The sequence below is a fragment of the Ochlerotatus camptorhynchus genome, unplaced genomic scaffold (genome assembly GCF_037179485.1).
Source record: "Ochlerotatus camptorhynchus isolate MF236.1 unplaced genomic scaffold, CSIRO-AGI_Acam_v1.1 ptg000140l, whole genome shotgun sequence".
NCBI classification, from domain to species: domain Eukaryota; kingdom Metazoa; phylum Arthropoda; class Insecta; order Diptera; family Culicidae; genus Ochlerotatus; species Ochlerotatus camptorhynchus.
This window is the reverse complement of record NW_027040630.1, coordinates 382,906-408,449: the sequence shown is the minus strand read 5'-3', so window position 1 is coordinate 408,449 and position 25,544 is coordinate 382,906. Positions and strand designations below refer to the sequence as shown.

General features: G+C 42.0%; 1 protein-coding gene across 1 annotated transcript in view; it reads right to left on the bottom strand.

The window, feature by feature from the left end:
* The window catches only part of LOC135700654 (uncharacterized), a 140,645-nt gene that overhangs the window by 66,749 nt on the left and 48,352 nt on the right, over positions 1–25,544 (bottom strand). The window contains exon 2 of the mRNA XM_065221237.1: positions 22,616–22,722. Within this exon, the coding sequence (XP_065077309.1) occupies positions 22,616–22,722 (107 nt within the window). The remainder of the gene's footprint in view (positions 1–22,615; positions 22,723–25,544) is intronic.

Here is a 25,544-nt window from a genome sequence, read left to right as displayed (position 1 = left end):
CCAGTGGAAGAGTTTGCAGTAGCACTGATGATGGCTCGATGAAGAACTATTCTCAACTGCTTTTGTTCGGACTTTAAACCAATTTTTATTAAGCTTTATGAGATCCGTTTATTATTGCGTGGCGTGGATGAATCGAGATTTTTATTTATTGTGAAATCGAAAGCTTTATTAACAGAGCTTTGCTTGGTGTTATAAAAAGACTAGTTGGTCTGTGGATGCCGTGGCGCCTGTTGTAGGTTGTTTAGTAAGCAATGAGCAGTTGAGTTCCTTGCCCCGAGGAAGTGGCCAATTCTCAACAAGAATTAAAAACCCATTGTGCGACACATCAAACTTCATGATTTTACAAATCTTGGCCCGGTAATGGCGTTATTGAGAGTCCATGGACATACAAGCCCTCCCGAGCATGTTCTGGTGCCCTCAGAAATATTACGGTCTCCCCGGAAAGTGGCCAATTCTCTACAAGAACCAAAACCCGTTGTACGACATATCAAACTTTATGGTTTTTCTTAACTCGACGGATAATGGATTTAATGAGGGGCACACACTTAGAAATTATTATTTTTACACGAGACGTAAATTAGCTTTGACGTAAATCATGGAACGTAAACAAAAATGGCATGTAAAATTAAGTGTCCTGAAACTGAAACATATGCAACTCGACGAAAAGTGCGTTTGATTGAATTGATTTTCTCGTCCTTTTCAACTGATTCTTATGTCAAAAGGGCCGCTTGCATGTGTCGGTCTCAGGGAACTGAAATTTACATGTCTTTTTCGTAGTGTGCAGTGGAACATGCCTGGGAGGGCCAATTTAGTAAAGTTTGAAATGTCTCAAAGAACGCCCCTCCACCTTACGTTCATAAATAATAGAGATATTGGAAGACGCATACCCGACTGGACAGAGGCAGAATGTTTCCTAGGTACTGCCGTTTAAAACCCGCGTTGGAACTCTTTTGCTCAGTAAGCACAAATGGTTTCCACTAGGCCGAGCCCCTTATATCATTCCACAATTATAAACGAGCCTAAATTGCTGTCACTATCGTTCAATTTCGGCTGGGGGCCCCGTCCCCTTAAATGAATAATAATAAATCAATACGACCCTCGCAACACATTTATGTGAAGAAGTTAGAAATTGAACCTCCGATCTTTGCTCAGTATGCAAAAAATGTCACTACTAGGCCACTGAGCTCCTTAATCGCATAATCTGGCAACACGGTTTAACTCCAATATCTCTCGTGTTTTTGTCGTACGCGATTTTATTTAATTTTTAGTTTAACCAAGCGTTTTAAATTATCCATTCGAGCTAGTTTCTCTTGCTATATTAGTACATGTTAAATTGTGCAGTATAAATACGCATGCGCAGTGGTTTTCGTCAGTTTTGTGATAGTAGCAGCAGCATCAAATTACTTCTTTACGTGTTGTTTACTTCTCCATTCATTAAGTTCACACGTTGCGAGCTGTCCAGAATAGTGCCCTTTGTTAATATCAGTTGCGGAAAGCATCTACTCGTTCAACTTCTGTTGTGTTGTTATGTACTTCATCATGGTATGCCAGCGCTGTCAGAAAAAAACGTATCCGACTCCGATCGTGTTGTATGTCTGGGCTATTGTGCTGCTCCTTTTCATGCAGTTTGCGTGAATGTTGACGAGCCTCTCCTGGAGCAGTTGGGGATATACGGAAATAATGTTTTCTGGATGTGCGATGGATGTGCCAAACTCTTCTCAAATGCACATTTTCGCACTATGATGACCAGTTTCGACGATAAAACGGCAAATGCTATGCATTCTATGCAAAAGCAAATTGAAAAACTGCACTCTGCGTTCGAAGCTTTATCGGAAAAAGTGGATGTGAAAACTAGTACGCAGACTCCGTTTGCCACAACGAACCCTTGGCCTAATGTGAAGCGTATCAACCCTCTTCCAAATACACCAAAGCGCCGCAGAGGTACCGACGGGAAAATTGTCGACACTCCCAGTGTCCCAATTAACTTGGGTTCGAAGGCAATCAACACGATCAAAACTGCCCCGACGACGATCTATTCTGGATCTACTTATCCGCTTTCCATCCAACAACCTCAGAGAGCCAGATTGCGGGACTTGTTACTGAGTGTCTCGACTTAACCAATATGCAACCAAAGGTAGTGAAACTGGTTTCAAAGGGAACGGACCGCAATTCGCTTGGGTTCGTGTCCTTTAAAGTAGGCTTAAGTGACCAGCTGAAAGAAAAAGCACTGTCTTGCGAATCCTGGCCAGAAATCATCAGTTTTCGAGAATTTGAGGATCGAGCAAAAAACGTTCCGAGAGAAGTCAGTCTATCTTCGAGGGATGCAATGGATTCCTCAACGTCGGGCGTATAGGAATCAATGAATCTACTTCTTCAACACCGGGACGCACATCACAAAGCGCTGTGGGAGCCTCTTCTAGCACCGTAACAGTCGAGACATCAACTGCTATTATAGACGTCATCAATTCAGCTAGCTGCCATCGCAGTTGTCCTGGTCCTGTTTAAGAGTGTGTGGAAGGGGTCTCCCAGCCTGCACTCCCAGACAAGTATACGTGTGTTATCAAACCTTCTGTCCCTGATGATTTGCCTACTAATGATGTGTGCTCACGAGGTCAAAGTCACCTTGCTCTTGTGGACGATGGTAGGACAGGAGCCGTCCATAAATCGTACTACGAATCTGCATACCGTCGTCCGAGAATATCATCTCTCCGAGGGTGCCATTGCTGCTTCAACTCAACACTCTGCAAGTACTACTCAAACTACAGGACGCAACGAGGTTAGCTCTAAGGAAACCCCTAATCCTTCCACCACAGTCGAGCACACTCCGTCATCGGCCAACAGTTGTCCTGGCCCTGTGTGTGGTTATGAAGAAGGGGTCTTCAAACCTGTCATGCAAGGCAAGTACGATGCAATTCTAAGCAGTATTTTGTCCGATCCACCCTCCGATTCCAGCACAACGACTGGTCATCATTCCAGTGGTGTTAACCAAACTTTGGAACGTACTGACATCCCTACATTGACCGAGCAGAACCCGCAGAGACGAACGCAGGAGCGCTCCATGAATGCACCCGAGATTGCTTCGGTACGAGTTAATGATAGTGAGATAGAGAACCTCTCGGATTCAGTTTTCTCTATCTAATATCAAAATGTTAGGGGTTTACGTACGAAGATCCAAGAACTTCGTTTGAGACTGACGAGCAGTGATTACGATGCAGTGGTCTTAACAGAAACCTGGCTTCGACCGGACATATCCGACTGTGAAATTTCGACGGACTACCAAATATTCCGCTGTGATCGCAATGAATCTTCCAGTCAATTATCCAGGGGAGGTGGTACACTCATAGCAGTCAAATCTGTGCACCCTTGCTCCCTTGTTTCGTTGGAAAACTGTGACCAGCTCGTTGTTTGGAAAACCGCTCACTGTTCATCTCCGGAATCTACGTTCGCCCTTTGTCAGGTCCTGAGTTCTACAAGTTACATGCCGTAGCTATACGGAATATTACAGAGACGTCCTTGAGCGATGATATCATCATGGTGCTGGGTGATTATAATCTCCCTCATTTACTCTAGAATTTCCACGAGAACATGAACGGAGCAGGAAGTGGCTCTTACCGAAGAAATGCTTGCTAATGGTCTAATTCAGGTTAACCCATTTGTAAACACAAATGGAAAGCTGTTTGATTTGGCATTCACTACCAATCCAGACGTTTTTGATCTCCTTGAACCAGCGGTTACACTGTTTAAAGTTGACATCCATCACAGGCCATTCATTCTGAACCTCGATGCGCACTTCAATCTACCTGATCGTCATGATGCCCCAGCAGTATTTGATCTTAAAAACTGTGACCTAACCGCCCTAGATCACATACTTACAGCAGTTAATTGGTCCCTAGTTCTGAACGGTGATTCAGTTGACGTCATTACAAACCAGTTCTACGAAAAACTGCACGAAATTTTCCACGAGTGTGTTCCTCTTCGTAGACCTTTCTTCGGCTACTCTGCGTGGAAACCCTGGTGGAATACAGAGCTGCCTAACCTCCGCAACAAACTTCGCAAGGCCCGCAAACGGTTTTTCATCTCTAAATCCGAGGACAACCGAAATACTCTTCGTTCAATTGAAACTCAATACAACGAACTACTCGCCGCTAGCTACGAAGCACATGTTCAACGAACACAGTCAAACCTGAGACAAAACCCATCGAATTTCTGGAAATTCGTGAAGTCGCAAAGGATGTGCAATCGCCTACCCAACACTAGATATGGGAATTGTCGCGTTTGTCATTGACGCACGACAAGATACATTAAAAAATGGTCATCCTGGAAAATTCTCGTCAAACAACAATTTCTTGTCGCACGACAAAATCAAGAATCCATCCAGTCGCGACTATCTATTTTATAAGGAGGATCACGACAAGAAACCATCCATTCTAAAACGGAGGTTAGATTAAAAAAAAGGCCGGAAATAATGTTAATTTCCTTCAATATTGGTATTTCCTTTTTCAGAAAAAAGTGGGAAATACTGCCAAATACACTTCAATATGTATATTTTTGGAATCGGGATGACGTCTCAAGACCAAAAATCGATATCCAGTGCCATCTTGAAATCCAAGATGGCGGCTTCCAATTTCAGAAAAAGTGGGATATACTACAAAATACACTTCAATATGTTTATTTTTGGAAATCCAAGATGGCGGCTTCCAATTTCAGAAAAAGTGGGATATACTACAAAATACACTTCAATATGTTTATTTTTGGAATCGGGATGACGCCTAGAGATCAAAAATCGGTATCCAGGCCATCTTTAAATCCAAGATGGCGGCTTACGATTTCAGAAAAAGTGGGAAATACTGCCAAATATACTTCAATATGTATATTTTTGGAATCGGGATGACGCCTAAAGACCAAAAATCGATATCCAGCGCCATCTTAAAATCCAAGATGGCGGGTTTCGATTTCAGAAAAAGTGGGAAATACTGCCAAATACGCTTCAATATGTATATTTTCGAAATCGAGATGACGTCTAGAGACCAAAAATCGATATCCAGCGCCATCTTGAGATCGCAAATTTGTTCGCTACGTTTTTTCAAGGTGTTTATGGTGCAAGGCCAGCTCGCTTCCCCGCTTACAGAACATGGATATGACTTAAATTTCCCCTTACTGCGCTTCACGCCAGATGACGTCCATACAGTTTTGACCAATCTTAATGCATCAAAAAGCCCCGGATTTGACGGAATTCCTCCGAATTTCCTGAAATACTGCGCTCGCTCGCTGGCTTTACCGATTTGCTGTATATTCAACCGTTCGCTGTCCGAGAGGACGTTCCCCAGCTTATGGAAAACTGCTGCTATCGTACCAATACACAAATCCGGTAGCCGTAACCACGTTGACAATTATCGTGGTATTTCGCTTCTATGCTGCATTAGCAAGGCTTTCGAAACCCTAGTGCACGGAGCACTCTACAGTGTTGTTCAGCCTTCAATATCGGAGTATCAACATGGGTTTGTTCAACATCGTTCTACATCCACGAATCTGATGTGCTATGCCAACACACTGTTCCGCGAGGTCGAACTTCGCAATCAGGTTGACTCGGTCTACATTGATTTTTCAAAAGCGTTTGACCCGGTACCACACGCGTGTGCTGGTGAAAAACTGAAAGCTATTGGGCTACGATTGACTCAAAGTTGAGGTTTAACAACTACGTAGCGATGGTTACTTCGAAGGCATATGCTGTTCTTGGTTTCATCCGGCGGTACACTTAGCAGTTCACGGATACCTACGCCCAGAAGACGCTGTACTGTACTCTAGTGAGGAGCCTCCTAGAATATGCAGCTCCCATCTGGGCTCCGTTCCATACCTCACTCGTTTTAACAGTTGAACGAATACAGAGACTGTTCATCAAATTCACACTACGAAATATGCCATGGCGTGATCCCGTGCACCTACCTGACTACACCGCTCGTTGTGCATTGATAAACTTAGAAACGTTAAATGAAAGACGTAAAATGATTCAGCAACTATTCATTTTCGACCTACTTGGCGGAAACATCGATTGTCCTCAATTGCTTCAGGAAATTCCTCTCTATGTACCACCGCGGCAACTAAGGAGATCTCCTCTCATTGCTGTACCGGCACATAGAACCGTCTATGGTCAGAACAATCCACTAAATACCTGCTTGAAAGCCTTGAACGACGTTGGTGTTCATTACGATTTTACTATTTCTAAGAATGTTTTTAAGAATAGAATTAAGAACTTGTAGAGTAGTCTGTAAGATTCAATCGAAGACGAAACAACAATAAATAAATAAATAACAAACCATTACGACCGACGATCGTTCCAACGCAAAGCCATTCAAAAGAAGTGGCTTTCTGTTCTTTCGATGCGTATTGAGGTCGCAGACAACTGTGCAAAATTTGAGCGAATTTGGATATGATCTGGATTGGCAGGAGAATTTTAAATTTTGTGTGGGAAAATGAGACGAAACCATTCAGGGGCTGTTCATTAACTACGTAGATAGTTTTTTTATTCTTTACTCCCCCCCCTCCTCCTACATAGACAATTGTCCATACAAAAAATTTAAATTTGTATAGGCCGTGGATGATTGCCCCCCCACCAAGCTGTCTACGTAGTTTATGAACAGCCCCTCATTTGCTTGCCAAAAAAATGCTTATAACCAAACCTCGGATTTAGATTGGGAATACAACGCAGAGCAGCTTTGTCCAAGACCACTAGTCGTTTTAACTTATGAGAAAAAAAAAAGTTTTTATTAATTGACTATAGGCCTATTGTTCAGCACTTACCTATAGGCATTAGGGTGCCAATGAAAATGGTCATCTTGAATTTTTTTAAACGGCACATGTGCAAAATGTTTATTGCCTCGAAAAAAGACCCTATGCGAGATTTAGGTTCAATGAAGTGGGGCAAAATCAACTAAGAAAAAAGTTTTTTGAAAATCGAAAAATCACCCAGGGCTATGTCATTTGGCATCCAAAAATAAAAATCGATTTCCGAAATTCCGAAAGCCTACTTGAACTATCCATTTCATTTTACTTTAAAAAACTACTTTTCTCTAGTGTGAATATTCGAAAAATATTTGTCATGAATGGTCATTGGTTTCTTATAGGACACGATGTTTTCCTAGTTTTAATCAAACATTAAAAAAAATCTTAACAAAGTATTACTTAAGTCCATTCGGGGCATTATTGCACGACTGATATTTCACAAATTTTCTGCTTAAATGTTTAAATGTTGCATTATTCCCTCTATAAATATGACTGTACCATATAAAATCACGTTTTGAAGCAGCTGATTTAGTAAAAACCTGTCATTCACAAGATTTTATAAAAAATATAGCCGAAAATAGGGAGTACTACTTTTTGTTTGCTTTATTTACAAGGTGTTCAGCCAGGGGTTGGTTTACCTTTGCGATTGTTTCCGGTACCATGGAGTCAACAAAGTAAAAGTAAAATGAGAGCTGCAAAATGGAGCACATGCGATACGACAAAGGAGTGATGCACGTTAAGGAAAATACCCGGATATGGCCATTGTCTATTTTCCGCGCTGGTGTTACAGTTTTATAAGACGCCATTAGGAACTCAAGATCATCATAGATAATTGACTTACGTCAGAATATCGTCGAACACATCAGAAATAACACGCGATAGATTTTGGGAGACTAGTAGTCATTCTGACTGGAGAAATATGAAGCGGTAGAGCGATAAATTACAGAGAAGAGCAGAGTATCGCGAGAGCTGCCCAATTATTCTTTACAAATTAAATATCAAAATTAAACTAAATAGGGGAATTTACGTATTCTCGTCAATCTAAGCAGCGTCCGAACTTCTATTAGCGATTTCTCAGCGTCACACACATACATGACAGGTTTGTTTGTTGACATTTATCTGCTGCTTGCTGTTCTACCAATTCCAATCGACAGAATTGATCAAAACGGGTTGAACATGTTTTTACAACGCTCCAAACTGCTCAGGTGAGTGTGACTATTGTCGGCAGTCTCTTTTTCTTCGGCAGCCTTTCCATTTGAACTGCGTGTTAACCAGCTGTTCTATTATCGGCAACTCGAAATCAGCCGTATTTTGTAGTGTGTATATTTCATTTAAAGAAAAATATGGCAGAACAGGATTGCACAGTCGTAAAAATGTAATCAGATTGAAGCTGAAAAGGTAAGGAATCGGCTTAATACATTCAGCGAAGAGTTTTGATGGGAAAATACAGTGAAATTAACGTTTCTATTTCGGTTGCCGAAAACAGTCAATGGGTGCCGAAGCCATAATTTACCCTACGTGCCAGGTTTTAAACGATTATTTTCGAACCTGGAAGTGTGCATGTAATACCAATATCAATTTCATAACGATGATGCATACATGCGGGGCTTATTGTGAGTGAAAGTGACCTCAGAATGGGCGTGGCTCTCCAGACATTCTGATATAGGTTGCTGGATCGGGATGATAGAGCTGTCAGCTTCTAACTCCCGTGTAACGCACGACTCGCTGCCTGTGATATCTCGACCACCGAATACGCTTCCTGTCTCTAAAACGAGTGACTTAAGTGCCATCTACGAAGAGGACCACTCGTCAAGGTTTGATTTGCCCGGCAAGAAACCCAACCTCAGGCGGGTTTATGAATGCAAGATACCGAAATTTAGTTTGAGAGCGATTCAGCAGACTGAAACCCTATGAGGGATTGAGATCTTCACTAACGGTACTAAGCGAAAGTTGATGCTAACCGTCGTTCTACCGTAACACATCAACCCCACTCACATTCATCATCACTAGAGGAACTTCCAGAACCCTCAGATAGGCGTGAATTCAGCGGTCATCGTGGCCGGAAGTATGTCAAATTACCGAAGTAATTCAACGACCTTTCAAACGACAATTTGCATCGTCTTTCTCTGTAACCATTCAATGCTACATCTCATTCCTTATCATGCAATTTCAATCTACTATCTTGCTCAAATCTACGTTCCTTGGCGGTGAATACATTTATGAACTTAATTTAAAAAAAAACGAAAGTTCATGCAAAATACTCAAATGTGGAAACTTGTATAGTTAGGAATTCTGTGCAAATAAATAACTAAATAAATAAATGGAAAAGCGTACTTGTTACACCCGGACTATAGCTGTCTGCGATTGTAGATGGCAATTTTTTCTCAGACTTCATTTCAATAAGAAATGCCGTTTCCATCCTACTTTTTTTTTAATTTAGAGGGCGTCATTTTGAAAAGTTTTCAATATCCTAAATGGCCAATAACATTGTTATTATTATTAATTTATTTGATAAGGCTCAACCGAATTAACTTTACAGAGCCGAGGATTATTGTTCACTATACAATACATCTTCAAACTATAGTCAAAAGGTACAACACAATAAACATTTTATCTTCCGCTATCCAATAAGCCTCCTCTACCAGAACGGGAGCCGATTCCAGTGGTTTACTTGTATGGCAGATTCGCCAACGAGGGTCAGAGCGCTTCCATTGTAGCAATGGACGCAAAACGTGGTCAGCACTCACACATTCTTCACACGAAACGGTTGCTTTCCAAAGTCGACGACGCATCGATTGAAAGAACTGCTGATGTAGAACAATGAGGAGGACAATTCTAGATAGAGCTGGAATAAGGGCGTAACAGCTTTTGTAAACAATGACTTCTTGCGATGATTTCTAGAAAGTTGAGGCTTGCCATCGCAAATCAACCACACCAACGGGTAGGAAAAGATTTGCCCTACCCAAAGGTTATGTTGGTTTGCGTAGGCGTGCCTTGAGTTCCTAGAAATCATCGATAGAAGTCATTGTTTACAAAGGCTGTTACGTCCTAATTCCAGCTCTATCTAGAATTGTTCCCTATCATGACCGCGCGACAAGGAAAGAGCACAACCCACAAAGTTCGTCTTAAAGTTTCACTTGTCGCACATATAGACTGGCTGCCTCATACGAGACTTTACCGTCATGGTTTTCGCTTCCCATAAATGGCACCAAATTGAATTAGATCTCACAAGTAGCAAGTTTTCTTCGATTTAAAAGCTTCATTCCCACTCCCACCGTCGTCATCGTCGTTAGCGTTGATAGGCTTAAGCACAACCGGATTCCTTGAATGGCTCACGGGATGTGTGCTGTTGATATCGATTCTCGCTCTGACTTGGGAAAATTTTACCGAACTTTGACTTCCAACTGCCGCCGGGAGCCATCGAAGTGGCATCAAAACCAACAGCAATGATAAATACGATGCCATTTACCAGCGACCGTGCGAAACGTTCAAATATATATCAGGATATCTGGTCGATGGGTTGTGGGTGGTGTGGCCAAAAAGTCACGGGGCCTGACAGACTTTCTCCGGTGGCAATTTCCGGCTGCTGGCAGTCTGTCAGTGCTGAATTTAGCATCACGACGTTGGGCTGCGTAGCTGTGCTTGCGGAGTGGGCTGCCTTGGTGGGTGAGTGCGGTTTCCTGACTAGGCGTGCCTACGGTGTCAGTACTGGCTTATGCTAGGCATGAACGTGCGTGTGTGGTTATTACACTTCACACAGTAGGGACAGGAATTGATGATTTTAGTACGTTCGAGAATGCTACGGTCAAAATGAATATTCCGAGCACTATTCCGGTTTCTTGCTGTTCCATCTGGTTGACGACTGGACAATGTGTACCATAGGTGCTTCACGTACCCTGTCGGCAGGGCTGTCATCTGATCGCTCAATGCGCGCAATGTTCTGATTTTCTAAAACATCCAAAGAGAAAGAAAAGTCAGACTCAGACACACACCCAGAAATAACGAGAGTCCAGCGCTCCGACGGCTCCGACGCAAAGAGCGCCAATCAGTGTAGGATTTCAAATGGGAAACACAGCAAAAATACAAAATTCTTCTTTGTTATGCCCTTCTTCATTGCCTATGGATGCAGTCGTGGAAGCATTGTTTGTGAAGAAATCAAAGAAGACATTAGCGCTTCTTGTAATATATTCTCTCCCTGGGCCGCACGGAGTATACCGCTCATTGTGTGGATCGCTTTCTCACAGATTAGTTGGAAAAGAGTGTGCGAAGTAAATGGGAGAACCACACACGCTTTGTCGAGTGTTATGAGATGAATGCACAAAGTTGCTTTGCTAACGCTCTGAGGTGCTTTCTAGTCCTGCCTGTAGGTAGTGAGGAGTCTACAACATTGTTTCAGACGCAGTGCTGAGATTTGTCATTGTCATTGAAATACTTACGTGCGATTTTGACAAATTTGCTCTTCACATAGTCACTTGATCCTCAAAAAAACCTTTGTCAAAATCTCATTCATTTCGTAAATGCTAAAGATTCACCTGGTAGCAAAAAGTGTATTTTCGTGCATTCTGAGTCACATTATTGTTATATGAGCAGTTCAGAGTATACATGCTTCTCCGTTAAGGATCCATGAAATTGTTTAGCTCAAGTTATTTAATTTCGTTTCAAATTTAGCGAATACAAAAATCTGCACATGTTCGTCACTGACAGCATTGTCACTGACAGTTGACATGGTTTGGCTTGACGATGACTGTTCTGTTAGCTCAAATGAGTGACCAAAGAAGAATTTTCAATACCGTCGAGATTTTGCAGCACTGATCAGACATCATTTCGATCAGAAGTTCCGTTTCCGTGCTAAAATGTTTTGAAAAATTTCAAACACATAATTTTGAAAATTTTATAGGATTTAAAGTGGCCGAATTTTGGCAAAAATATAAATCACTGCCCATAACGGATAATTATGCAAGGTTTCGTGCAAATCGGAAACGGTCGAGTTTTTTTTTCCGATTTGGCCACTTGTCAAGGAACTACTCTGCCTTAAAATCCCTATTCGAGGGCATTTATGAAACTATGCGGAAATTTTGGGATGATTCTAAAGATATTCTTAACTAGATTCAATAGGAATCGTGAAGGGTTCCACGGGAAATAGTACATATCTGAAGCTACTAAACTTCTCCGAATGAAGCTTTTTGAGCTTCTCTAAATTTTGCTGAATTTAAATAAATATACAATTGATATTATTTGAGATAAAGGAGATTTTTTTTTTCCAAAACAGAAAAAAGACAGCTTTCGATAAAAAAAAACTCAGGGTTCCCGAAAAAAAAAACTTGATTAACCGGGTAATGGGGGAATCAAGAATTGCCAGAAATCATTACTCACCGGGATTGAATGAGGAATAGTAATCTCAAGAAAAAACTACAAGGGACAGCCCTATGGGGTTGTACGCAATGGTGACGTAGGACTACGTGGTCTTATATAATAAATCTTATTTGTTAACTGCAGCAGGAGCTTTTGTTTTGTGTAGGAAAAGGAATTTGAGCGGGGCTCTCTCTGTTTATACTCTTTAGAATGACGCGATTGACATAGATGGCCCACAGCAACTCACGAAGAGCTACTGATTCCGATCAGTAGCGGTGTGGCTTCTTGTGTGTATGGATGCTCATGTGGGTTGCAGCGCGCGATGCTTGCAGGCAGCGTTTTGTTGTGCACTGGAGAACAATGATGAACGCCACGCGCCTAAAGCACTGCTGATGCTGCTGATACCGACGACCGGAAACCACCACACATGGTGATTGGAACTGAATTGGAACTGTATTGCGGGCAGCCTTGATAGATAGCTGCTTGTGGGGAGCCTTTGGTTGGGTACTGGAGAACACCAACACTCACCACGCGGTGATTGAATGAACACTGTTAGGTGAGACCGGATGGAATTCAACTTTGAAATCTGTGTTAGGGATATCGCTTTTAGCAGGCAATCGGTGATAATTTTAATTATCACAGCAACAGTTGTACATTCGTGCAATTTTCAAAAGTGACATTTTGAAAAATGATAAAGTCTTAAATTTAACGGAAAAGTATTTCTGATCAATTGGTGATAAAGCTATTGAAATTGGTCCAGGGGCAGCTGAGTTATTAACGTTCAAAATCTTTCATAATTTTGTTACATGTTCCATTTTCGGTTTTCACATAGTGTACCCCCATATAGAAATCACAGACGTAATTCCACATAAAAAAATATTTGATCTTCAACAAATGTCAAGACTTTTGGACTGGACTATATTTTCAGGATACAGTCGCTTTGGGGAACTATTAAAAGAACCAAATGTATTTCAGAGAGAAAAATCCAAGGGAGTTTTTGAGTGAACTCTAAAAGAGTTTTGACTGTGCGTGTGATCGAACGAGACTTTTGTTTTTTTTTTCGTGGTGTCCTGCGAGAACTTCATCTCATTCTATCTAGTGCTACGTCGCTATTATTTGTCGCTAACAAGCTGTTCCCACGCCAAGTAGAACCAACATGGGACCCTTGACGTCCCATCACTGCAGCACTCAACCTGACTTTTATCTCAAATCGAGGGAAGACATTCGTGCAAGCTCTACCATAAACCGGACTAGCTCATGTTGGTCTTCATCAAGCACAATTTGGACTTCTACATCAACACATCTCAAGCAGCCTTTAGGTTCAATTGGCTAAACTTGGTGAGTTCGTTTAAGGCTGGTACTCGAAAAAAATGCACCATTTTTATCCGTGGGTAAAAATGGATGAACATCTGGGTATAACTAGATTGGAGTGAATTGTTTACATGTGCAAAATTTCATAACAATCGGTTCAGTGGTTATTGAGATGTCATCGAAACAAGAAGAAAATCGCCGGAGAATTTTGCGCACCGTCATGGAAAATCCGACTGCGACCATAAGATGGATCGGAAGACAACTGGGAATCACCGATACAACTGTGTCTCGGGTGGTAACATCGTTTAAGGAGTCCCAGACGACCGAGCGGCGGGCTGGAAGTGGAAGAAAATCGAAGACAGCTGACCCTGTGAAGGCCCGGAAGGTGTTGGATTATTTCAAGCGTAATCCGAACCTTTCGATTCGCGACGCGGCTCTGAAGGCAAAGTGTGCCGCCTGGTTCGTTCAGCAAACCATGAAACGAGCTGGGCTTCGTGTTTTCAAGGTCCGGAAGGCACTGAACTGGCGTGATCAACAAAACACGACGGCCAAATCCCGCGCAAGGAGCTGTATCGAGAGTGGTTAAGGAAACCGATGTGTGTGGTTATGGATGACGAAACCTACATATAGGCAGACGCAAAGCAGATACCGGGGCTGGAGTTCTACTTTGCCAAAACACGGTTTGATGTTCCGGAAGACATTAGGAAGAAGAAAGTGGATGAATTCGCCAAAAAATACTTGCTCTGGCAGGCCATATGCCAATGCGGTAAACTGAGTAAACCGTACATCACAATGGGTACCATCAACAGTGAAATTTACCGCACCGAGTGCCTCCAGAAGCGTCTGTTGCCCTTCCTGCGGTCCCACGGAGGCGAGACATTATTTTGGCCGGACCTGGCATCATGCCATTACGCGCGATCGACGTTGGATTGGTACAGAGACAATAACGTTGGTTTTGTACCAAAAACCGCCAACCCCCCAAATTCACCAGAGATTCGTCCTATGGAAAGATTTTGGGCCATAATGAAGGCCAAAGTTCGAAAATCGTCCAAGGTGTTGAAGAACGAGCTGGAGTTGAAGAAAGAATGGATGAAAGTGACCAAGAAGGTCGGCTCCACCATTGCACAAAATGTAATGAGGGGTCTTAAGGGAAAGGTGCGGGCTTTCAGCGATGGAAAGGAAATTGAATAAAATAATTATGCCGAAACATAATCCATTCCCTGAAAGTTTCAAGAAAATCCGACTTAAAATAATTTTTTGGCGAACACTTCTGCCTGGTGCATTTTTTTTCGAGTACAGGCCTCATGTAAATTTTTATTATTTCAATCCAGTAACATATTATCATTAAACATATATCAAATAGACGAGGAAATCATGGAGGTGTATCAATCTTTTTCCATGATCATTTCAAGAACTGGCTGTGTTGATGTTAGATAAGATTAGAATAGAACTCTAAAAGAGTTTTGACTAAACCTCCAAGTCCATTGTACGAAAAGTTCCATGGTAATTGTGAGAAGAGTTCCAGGTGAATTTTGAAGAAAATTAAGAGTTGAATATGTTGGTGGTTTTGGGGAAGATTCCATGACGATATTGAAAAGCATCCTGATCCATTTCCAATGAATATTCCAAATCAGTTCTGTGAAGAATTTCTATGGAAGTCTGAAAATGATTCCAATGAATTACCTAGGGTTTTGAATTCCGAGGATAGTTCCAACAAAATTCTTGTGCAAATTTCAGGGAAATTCTAAAAATAATTTTATGTGAATTCTGAAGAGAGTTCCAAGGGACTCAATCATTTTGTCAAGCTTCTGCATTTATGTTCCATCACTAAACTACGCACAATCTGTTTTCCGTTAATTGACACTACAGTGCAAAACATGTCTGGTATCTGTATATATGGATTTAGATTAATATTCGAAGTCCCTCTTTTTTTACACATTCTGCACATAAAATAGCTCACCCCTCACAGAATTTCCCGCCGATTTTTATGAATGGGGCGGGGCAGAACGTATCTTTTGAGCAGAATATGTAAAAAAGGAGGTACTTCGAATGTTAATCTCAATGCATATATAGAGGTACCAGACATGTTTTGTAGTGTCAGGTACTCTATTTTGAAATCTGTGAAAGGGAAATCACAAAACGAGTGTCATCAAACTACATGCCATGTTGAGAGATTGAGGTCGTGAGAGCAAATTTTCTCTCTCATATTTGAATTTTTTTTTTGGCTTTCTGGGGACTGGTAGTGAAACAGGTAAAACTGTATGGGGAAAAATCTCTTTTATTTAACTGTAGCTTGTTTAACAATAATTTCCGGAAAATAAGTGAACGACAAAGTCCTGACTAGTTTATTTAGGTTGTCGTTCACTATTTTTTACCTGAATATACACCGAAAGCGAATTATTCCCACTTCTCTCAATTTCTATGTGGGGATTTTCATCACTTCCTACCAGCGAAACAACGCCATCTCTGTGGAAAATGGTCGGACGATATCATTAATTCTGAGGAGAATATCGAGTGAGTCGCCTTTAAAGGGTCTTATCTCAAGGAAGTTCTGAGTGGATTTATTTGGGAACCCCAAATAAGGAAAATTCCGACCTGAATTTCAATACTTTTCTTAGGTGAAATGCATTCAAGCGATATATTATATCGTATTATATGACAATATTTATCAAGTAATCCATGATACTATTCCGGTAAAGGCTATGCAATTGCCTAATCTACGTAACCGTCTGCGTGAGGCCCGTAAACGCTACTTTGGTACAAGGACTGCTGAAAACAAATATGGTGCGCAGCTTACAGAAGCCGATTACAACAGTTTGCATGAAGTTCGCCTTTATGAGTATATCGATGACTTCCAGAGTGGCTTCAAATAAAACTCGAACTCGATCAAACTCCTCCGTAGATGCAATGAAGGGTGTCCCACATCAAATTGCATCACGGAAAAACGCTGTAGAAAATTACCCATTGGGTATTTTCTCTTGAAAATTTAGGTAGCAGTAGTTTAGAGTGTATTGTTTACACTGCACTCTATTTTTTTATCGCTGTCAGTTATTCGAAAGTTGAAAAAAATGGCGTCACCCGAAAAGCAACGTCGTGAATTGATTTTGGCAAAGAAACTGGAAAATCCTCAACTCTCTCATCGGGACATCGGAAAACAACTCGGAATCGTGCAGTCAACGGTATGTCGTGTGATTAAACGTTACTACGAAAGTATGAGCATCGAACGGAAGGAAAACTGCGGTCTAAATGGATGTTCTATTAGTGATCAGGATCACAAGCGTGTCGTGAAAGCATTTAAGCGGAATCCCAATGCTTCGGTCAGGGATGTGGCCAAAAAGTTGAATCTGTCCAAGTCTTTAGTTCTGTACACCCAGATGCTGACGAAGCCTCATTGTCTCATCATGGATGATGATACTGACGTCAACGTGGACTTCCGGCAGCTTCCGGGGCTACTGTTCTTCACCGCCCAGCACAGGTTTGATGTTCCGGAGGAAGTGAGGAAGCAGAAACTTTCAAAGTTTGCCAAGGAATACATGATTTTGGCAAGCGATCTGCTCATGTGGCAAACGGAGTACGCCGTTTGTGACTACCGGGACTGTAAACGGGGAGATCTACATCAAGGAGTGTCTACAGAAACGGCTGCTTCCTCTGTTGAAGCAACACGAGGGCCCTACGATGTTCTGGCCGGATCTAGCTTCGTGCCACTATTCAAATGTTGTCCTGGAGTGGTACGAAGCCAGCGGGGTCACTTTCATTCCCCCAGCGCACCGGAGCTAAGGCCCATCGAAAAATACTGGACTATTATGAAGCAGGCACTAAGGAAGCATCCCAAAGAGGTCAATTCTGAGGAATGGAGTTATGCGTAAGGTTCGAGCGTACGGTTGTGGTATTGAAGTTGAATGAAATGAATATGCCAAAAGCTTACTAATGCATTATATTTTGAAATGGATCAGTCAACTAGGAAATTTTCTACAGTGTTTTTTTTTCCGTGATGCAATTTAATGTGGGACACCCTTTACATCGAACTTCAACATTCGTCTGCAGCAGCTTATCTTCAGCCATGACGCTATTTTCAAAGCCCTTTGATCGGTGGATGCATCGAAAGGCCCAGGTCCAGATCGTGTTCCACCGTCTTTCATCACACCCACGCCCGTTATGTCTATTTTCAATCGTTCACTCCTGAATGACGTTTTTTCCGGATTTCTGCACGGCGAATGAGAACGACCCAAATTTGAGTTTAGTTTCACTCATAATCATCAAAAGTGCAGGAACTCGGCGATGAGTAAAATTTGTCTCATGGTTTCCTGTGGAAAACCTAAAAAATCTGCCGGAAAATGAGGAAATTGACGAAAATTTTATTCAGTCTCGGAGTAGTACCAATAGACTGAGTGAATTCAATTTTTACTTTTCTCAAATTCTTGAATTTTCCCCTGGAAAATCCTGGGAAAACATGAGGCAAATTTACTCATCGCTGAGTTCCTGCACTTTTGGCGATTATGAGTGAAGTAAACCTCAAATTTGGGTTGTTCTCATTCGCCGTGTGGAAGCTTTGCATCAATTACACCGATCTTCAAATTCAGGTAACATTCACAGCGTGGATATACCATCGGAAGTTCCACAAGGGAACCACTTAGGACCTCTTATTTTCATTTTATTTATTAACGACGCCACCTAATTTGCTGTAAGTTGTTGATGCAGATGATTTGAAAGTCTACCATCACACGGTAGTAACAATCGATCCTAGATTGTTGTGCTCTACAAACTGACCCGTAGTCACTCGCCGATCAGATTTGATTATTCGATGAATCAATTGCCGCTTGAGCGAGTTGATTCTGTTAAAGATCTTGGACTTATCTCGAATAGCAAACTTAGGTTCAACGAGCACATATCTATGTAAATTGCAACTCTATATCATGCTGTGCACATATCGTGCATCGTGAGCGGCGCCGGTGGTGTAGTGGTAAGCGTGATTGCCTCTCACCCCAGCAGGCCTGGGTTCAATCCCAGTCGGCGCCGTCGGGATGTTCTAAGGCATAACATCTCTGATCAGGTCGTTGGTCCCCGGTTCATGAGTTGATGGGTCGATAGGTAGGGTCCAGGTGTGGGAGCTGCCTCCCTGGGATCGGTGGCATTGGTGCTCAGCACGGAAAACAAGATAGACGGAAAACAAATCAAAGGAAAAAAAATATCGCGCATCGATAGAATCCAGATATGTTCTGTCAGATTCGCCTTACGACAGCTTTCATGGACTAATCCCGATAACCTACCACCATACGAACACACACTGATGTGCGCTTATTGGACTGCAAACAGTCGCCGAATCTTCCTTCAGACTGTAGTAGTGAACTCCGGATGATCAACTTCCACGCTCCAGTCTGTCGTCTCCTTAATCCATACCTCTTGTGAACTCCTGGACATCCTTTTGCTTATGGCTATAACAATCTGCTCGACAAATGTTGTAGACTGTTCAATGATGTGTGTGATCCTTTTGATTTTAAGATTAGTAAACTAGTTTTAGTTCTAGTAAACTAGAATAGAATACAGTCCTGATAATTCAGTCTGTGTTACTTTAATGTCAAAGATGGTAATTATAAAAAAATGATCTATAAAAGGTTTAAAAAAAATATTCTTGCTCTTTCTATGCTTTCCGGAATTCTTAAATATGTTTCAATATAAGAAAATGCTATTCAATCTTATCACACGCACCTAGCCGCATCTACCGAACAATAGATCATGCGCGATCGAGGTTATCCTACTGTGTCTTCTTCGTTTTCTTTTTCTACACTTTTCAGGCTTTTTGCTTATCGCATATTAGCTTATTGCGTGCTCTCAGCTTAGTGTTCTAGATGCACATCCACAGTTTTTAATTGAGAACTTTCGATGCCTGTCCCATGTTTGCATTAGTATACCGTATGCGTGATAATTTTTGCACCATCGTACAAATAAGGTTCCCGTTTCACCTGTACAGACAATGCCTTGGTTTTCTTTGCATGCACGTAACTAATAGCTCATACCGTAGTAGGCTGTGTTTAACAAAAAATGATTTACTTAGTTTGACAGTTGCACCATGACGAAGTGGCAGCGTATTCGTGATTAGGGTTTTAGACCGAGAAAAGAAAGGACAGCTATCCGCGAAGGTGGCCACAGGTCGTCCGAGGTCAGCTCGGGTTCCGAGGGTTATCGCTGCTATCAAAATAGAGGTGGGTAAAATAGCTCAGATGGCTGAGCGGATCAGACCCGTCCAGCTCATTAAAGGGAGTCGATTCTTGAAATTATAGAAATTTTGACACAAATGTCACACGCGATGATATGATCGACATCGTGTTACACGATGTTACGCCTTTTCTCAAGCTATGCAATCCAGTCTACATACAGATTTTATTTCTGATGTAAATTCTTCAGCAGATTTGCTCTCACTATTCTCGGTTTCAGCTCCCGATCATCAGCTCAGATCTAGAGATGGGCTCTCGAGCTGTTCTATAGACTCGAGTCACTAAAATCAGCTGATGACCCGTGGTTCATTTTTAGGAACCGCAGCTCATCAGCTCACTGATATCATAAGTCTAATGGTGTATTCAGATCTGAGCGTGCATTAGCGGAGCGGAGCAGAATTTGTGTTGGAATGAGAGAGACAGCTAGTACTTCTCTGCCTATCGTAAATTCGCAAAATGTCGGCCCGCGCGTGAAATATCACTCAGGACGGAATCCATATTGATTCTCCAGCACAATTGCTCCCACTATTCTCGGCTTCAGCTCCAGATCATCAGCTCAGATCTAAATCTGGAGCTGAATCGTGTAGAATCGAGAGAATAAAGATCCGCAGAGCTGGACGGGTCCGAGAGCTGTACTGTCAGTAAATCATTCGAGCCGATGATTCTGATCCGAAGCTGAGCTGATAAGCTGGAGAGAATGATGGGAGGATAGGTAAGAGCACATATACTGGAGGAATAACAGCAGCAATAAGAGCCGTGTACGTAAATGCATTAGATAATACCAGTAGAAATCTAAGATCGTCTAATCGTAGGTACATGTAGAATTACACGCGCATCTTGGTTTACGTGGTGGCTGTTCAATGCGCAAAGGAGCAATGCGTGCTTTTTTGAAAAATTCCGCAATGAGTGACGAATTGAATGGTTAAGATTTGTGATAACAGTGTGCTGATGAGCTGCGGTTCCTAAAAAAATGAACCGCGGGTCACCAGCTCACTTTAGTGAATCGGGTCCTTAGAACAGCTCGGGAGCGGATCGCTCATCTCTATATCAAAAGGAAGATTCGGGTGAATCCAGTGCGTTCAATAAGGAAAATGGCAAAGGAACACGGGATCAGTCACTTTACGGCACGGAAGATCGTAAAGGAAGATTGCGGAGCGAAGTCGAGGGCACGGAAAAAAACGCACATGATTACCAACCGCATCCGGGAGCTACGAGTCGAACGATGCAAGAAAATCTTGAACTTCCTTAAGCGAAAAAATCTGGTTATCCTGTTCACAGACGAGAGCATGTTTACCGTCGATCCCGTATCAAATTCCAGAACCGACCGGTATATTAGTTCTCTTCCGGTAAAAGACGTGGCCGACGCGCACAAGAACGTGTATCTGACAAAGCATCCTGCTAGCGTTATGGTGTTTGGATTGGTGGCTTCCGATGGCAAACAAATGGACTCGGTGTTCATTCCAGAAGGCGACACGGAGATCTAAATCGGGATTTTAAGTAAGTATGTTCTTCCGTGGATCAAAGAACAGTACGGTCCGAAGCCAAATGTTGTATTTCAACAAAATGGGGCTCCGTGCCACACCTCGAACCGCACTCAGAAGTGGTTGCAGGAACATCTTTCGTTCTGGGCGAAGGATATGTGGCCGCCATCCAGCCCCGATCTTAATCCGCTGGATTACTCAATATGGCGCGTCATGATCGCCAAGGCCTGTTCTAAACGCCACCCGAGTACAGCAAGCCTTAAACAAACATTGACCCGTACCTGGGGAGAAATGGATCCAGACTACATTATTAGAACCTGCCGTGCATGTCGGAAGCGTGTGGAGGTCGTAATTGCAGCAAGTGGAAACTCGATCGATGATTAACATAGTTTAAGACTCTGAGAAACATCCCTCTTTGAATAAATAAATAAAGTCGAAAACGAAATTTTTGAGAATTTTGACATTGCTCAATGGTGCAAACATTATCGCGCATACGGTAATTGTATGGCAAGTACAATCATACTCTATGCCCAGGTAAGTCGAGAAATTTTCCAACTTGAAATAGAACCGTAAATCGAATCCAGCTAACTCCAACATGGTTTTGATTTGTAGCTGCGGCTTTACCGACTGAGCAAAGGGAGGCTCCACTGGGTAACAAACGAAAATAAAGAAAAATGATACACTTGATTCAGAAATGGCAGAAAACGAACCAGAACTCGCCCGACCTACACAAAATGCATACATTGTTCATAAGGAAGACGGGTTCCGAATCATTTCCCACGATAACCATCGACAAACCGACAATTATGACCAACATTTCGCGTGTTTTCTATAGTTGATTATAGCCACACAATTTGCTTTAATTTTCTTCCATATCATTTTCATTTTTGCTGAATGACACTTTCATCACCACTCCCGGTCACTCAATTCGGTCAGCCAAAGGCCAAACTCATACACCCTTCGATGTCTGAATACTGTCCTTAAATATAAAAATTTAAACAGACTTTTCAATTTTCCAGTTCACCGACTTATCGATTCTTTATTTGCTTCTTTTGCAAGCGATGACAAAGAAAAGCAAACCAATCATCTCTATTCGCATCCTTCCAAACCAAGTTTGCTGCGAAGCAAAAAGCCCCGAAAGCAAACCTTGACTTACGTACCCCATCGGAAGACAGATCTACGCTGCAGAATGTCACAATCTAGCAAAGATGAAAAATGCTTGATTAAGGTTATCTTTTTGTTCTCGTCTGACTTTCCATTTTATTAACCCCCCGCCCCTCACTGAACCGTGTCATTGGCTATGACTGCGAAACACTGCGATTGCCAATGGAATCCAACGACCACCTCCCGAGTCCATAGATCACATCAAAAGAAATCTTTTTTTTTTTCACGACGAACGGACTCGATAATTGATAGCTGCACTTACTGACTGTAACAACTGAAAACCGTTGTGCTGGAATGGGAAATTTTCACACTCACCTTGGGATGTTCGCGGACGGGCACCTGCACCCGGACGATGATTTTGATCGGCTTGTCCCGGGTGATGTCGAGCATTTTCATCTTTTCGTGTACCACCGAAGGAGAATCTGTGGTTGAAAGGGAATTTCGAATTAAAGCTCTCATCGAAAATGTAGTAGACGAGAAAAGGAAGATTCGGATCTGTCGCTCGGTGATATAAATATTTATGCAATTAAGATGAAATGTGATAACAACGGAAACAAGAGTAAGTTGAACACCGTTAATAGGAAATGGGACGGGAGCAATCGTTTGGAAATCGTAGGCCATTATCATTCTGCTAATGATGTTCGATGGCTTGTGGGGCGAAAGGATACAGTTATGAATATTTATCATTTGTTTATCAATTGAGTGGTCGAGGCAGTGTGGCATCAATGATTTATGATCCTACAACAATGTGTACAATTTTATGACCGTGCAGAGCCCAAATGAATCGAATTTAATACCATTTATAGGTCCAATTGCAGATTATTTCACATGGTATTTTTTTTTTCTGGAAGTGTGCATCCACAGCAGAGTAACTTTTTTATGTGAGTAAACAGTGGGTAGCAATTAGAGCAAACGCGGGTGAGAATTTACTGATATTTTTTTTTATTATTTCACTGGAAACCACGAATTCATCGAACAGCAACGGGAAAAACGAACTCAGTATAACCTCAGCTGGTCCATAACCAATGGGGGGAATTGAAAACTTTTCCGGATATCTGGGGTTTATCCTGCGTTGGTTATTCATGGCGTGGATCATGTTGCTATTAACAGAATCGCTAGATATTCGATAAATTTAATTTTTGTTGCTGTCTGCAGGGGGCTTCATATAAAGGGTGTCCCACAACAAATTGCATCACGGAAAAACGCTGTAGAAAATTACCCATTGGGTATTTTCTCTTGAAAATGAGGGTAGAATTTGTTTAGAGTGTATTGTTTACACTGTATTTTTATCGCTGTCAGTTTTTTGAACAATGGAAGAAATGGCAAAGCAACGTCGCGATTTGATTTTGCGCAAGCAGCTGGAAAATCCTCAACTCTCTCATCGGGACATCGGAAAACAACTCGGAATCCTGCAGTCAACGGTGAGTCGTTTGATTAAACGTTACTACAAAACTCTAAGCATCGAACGGAAGGAGAAATGCGGTCAGAATGGATGTTCTATTAGTGATCAGGATCACAAGCGTGTCGTGAAAGCGTTTAAGCGGAATCCCAATGCTTCGGTCAGGGATGTGGCCAAAAAGTTGAATCTGTCCGAGTCTTTCGTTCAGAGAGTCAAGGATCGGGAGGGACTGCATACGAACAAAGTGCAGAAGGCTCCAAGTCGTGACGAACGGCAAAATACGGTGGGAAAGTCACGGGCCCGAAAACTTTACAGCCAAATGCTGACGAAGCCTCATTGTCTCATCATGGATGATGAGACTTACGTCAAGGTGGACTTTCGGCAGCTTCCGGGGCTACTGTTCTTAACCGCCTAGCACAAGTTTGATGTTCCGGAGGAAGTAAGGAAGCAGAAACTTTCAAAGTATGCCAAGAAATACATGATTTGGCAAGCGATCTGGTCATGTGGCAAACGGAGTGCTCCGTTCGTGACTACCGAGACTGTAAACGGGGAGATCTACCTCAAGGAGTGTCTACAGAAGCGTTTGCTTCCTCTGTTGAAGTAACCATCCATCCTAAACCTACCATCTTCCGGCTGGATCTAGCTTCGTGCCACTATTCAAATGTTGTCCTGGAATGGTACTAAGCCAACGGGTTCACTTTCGAAGAAAAAGTGGGTTTCCGTACAGAAGAAGCTACAGCCAGATGTTGTACAGATCCTAATGACTGGAGCTAAGCGTAAGATGCGAGCGTACGGTTGTATTGAAGTTGAATGAAATAAGTAGGCCAAAAGCTCGCTAATGGGTTTTATTTTATTTTCGAAAAGTTTGAAACGTATCGGTCAACTAGTTAATTTTCTACAGCGTTTTTTCCGTGATGCAATTTGATGTGGGACACCGGATAGGCGGTGAAGGCAAATACAGTCAGAAATCCTTATTGCCGGTATCCCTTATTGCCAGATCCTTATTGCCGGACTATCCGCGAAGAAGGATACCCACAGCTTATGGGATTTTCACTAATAGGGGCTGTTTTCGATTATAACATTTGTTTCAATACATAGAGCTATACTCTCTTGAGCAAAGTTGTTGTACTGGGATAGACCAACAAGCATGTGTCATTGGATTCAGGTTTGATTACGAACTCCGTCGCTAGAGGCGCTTCACTTTTCTGTTACTTATGACGAGCGCTATAATAAATGTCCAACATACAATATTTCATGATCCTGGTCATATAGAAAGTTACTATCCTGGGCAAAGTTGTTCAAGTGACCAAGTCCTTTTGGATGGTTACCATATTTGATCAGAATTTTCTCACTACGCAGCGGTAGTGTGCACATGAGCTTCCTATATAATATGTATCTCCAAATCCTGGACATATAAAAGGTTACTGTCTTCAGCAAAGTTGTTCAGATATCAGATTATGATCTTGCAAGATCCTATTTTTTACCAGCGATTGTCGAAAAATCTGGACAATTTTTCGGACATGCCTCAGAATTTCAGCAAAACGCGTAAGATAAAGCGCTAAAAATTAAAGTACAACTAATTTTCAAGTAAAGTACATTAAGTCACATAAAAATAACATGCCAGATGGTGTGTCAGTTTCTTCATCGGAATATTCGTTATAATTGCAGTCATCATCGGTATCGCCTATGGAATCAGTCATAGCAGAGTTGTTTTCCAGAGGACATCCATCACTGGTAAATGAAGCCCATGGATGTAGCACTTTTTGTGACAGAACTCTTACTCCCTTCCAAATGTCACCATTACGGCAGCTCCGTCAGTTGTAGCAGCAGCAATATATGTCCGTG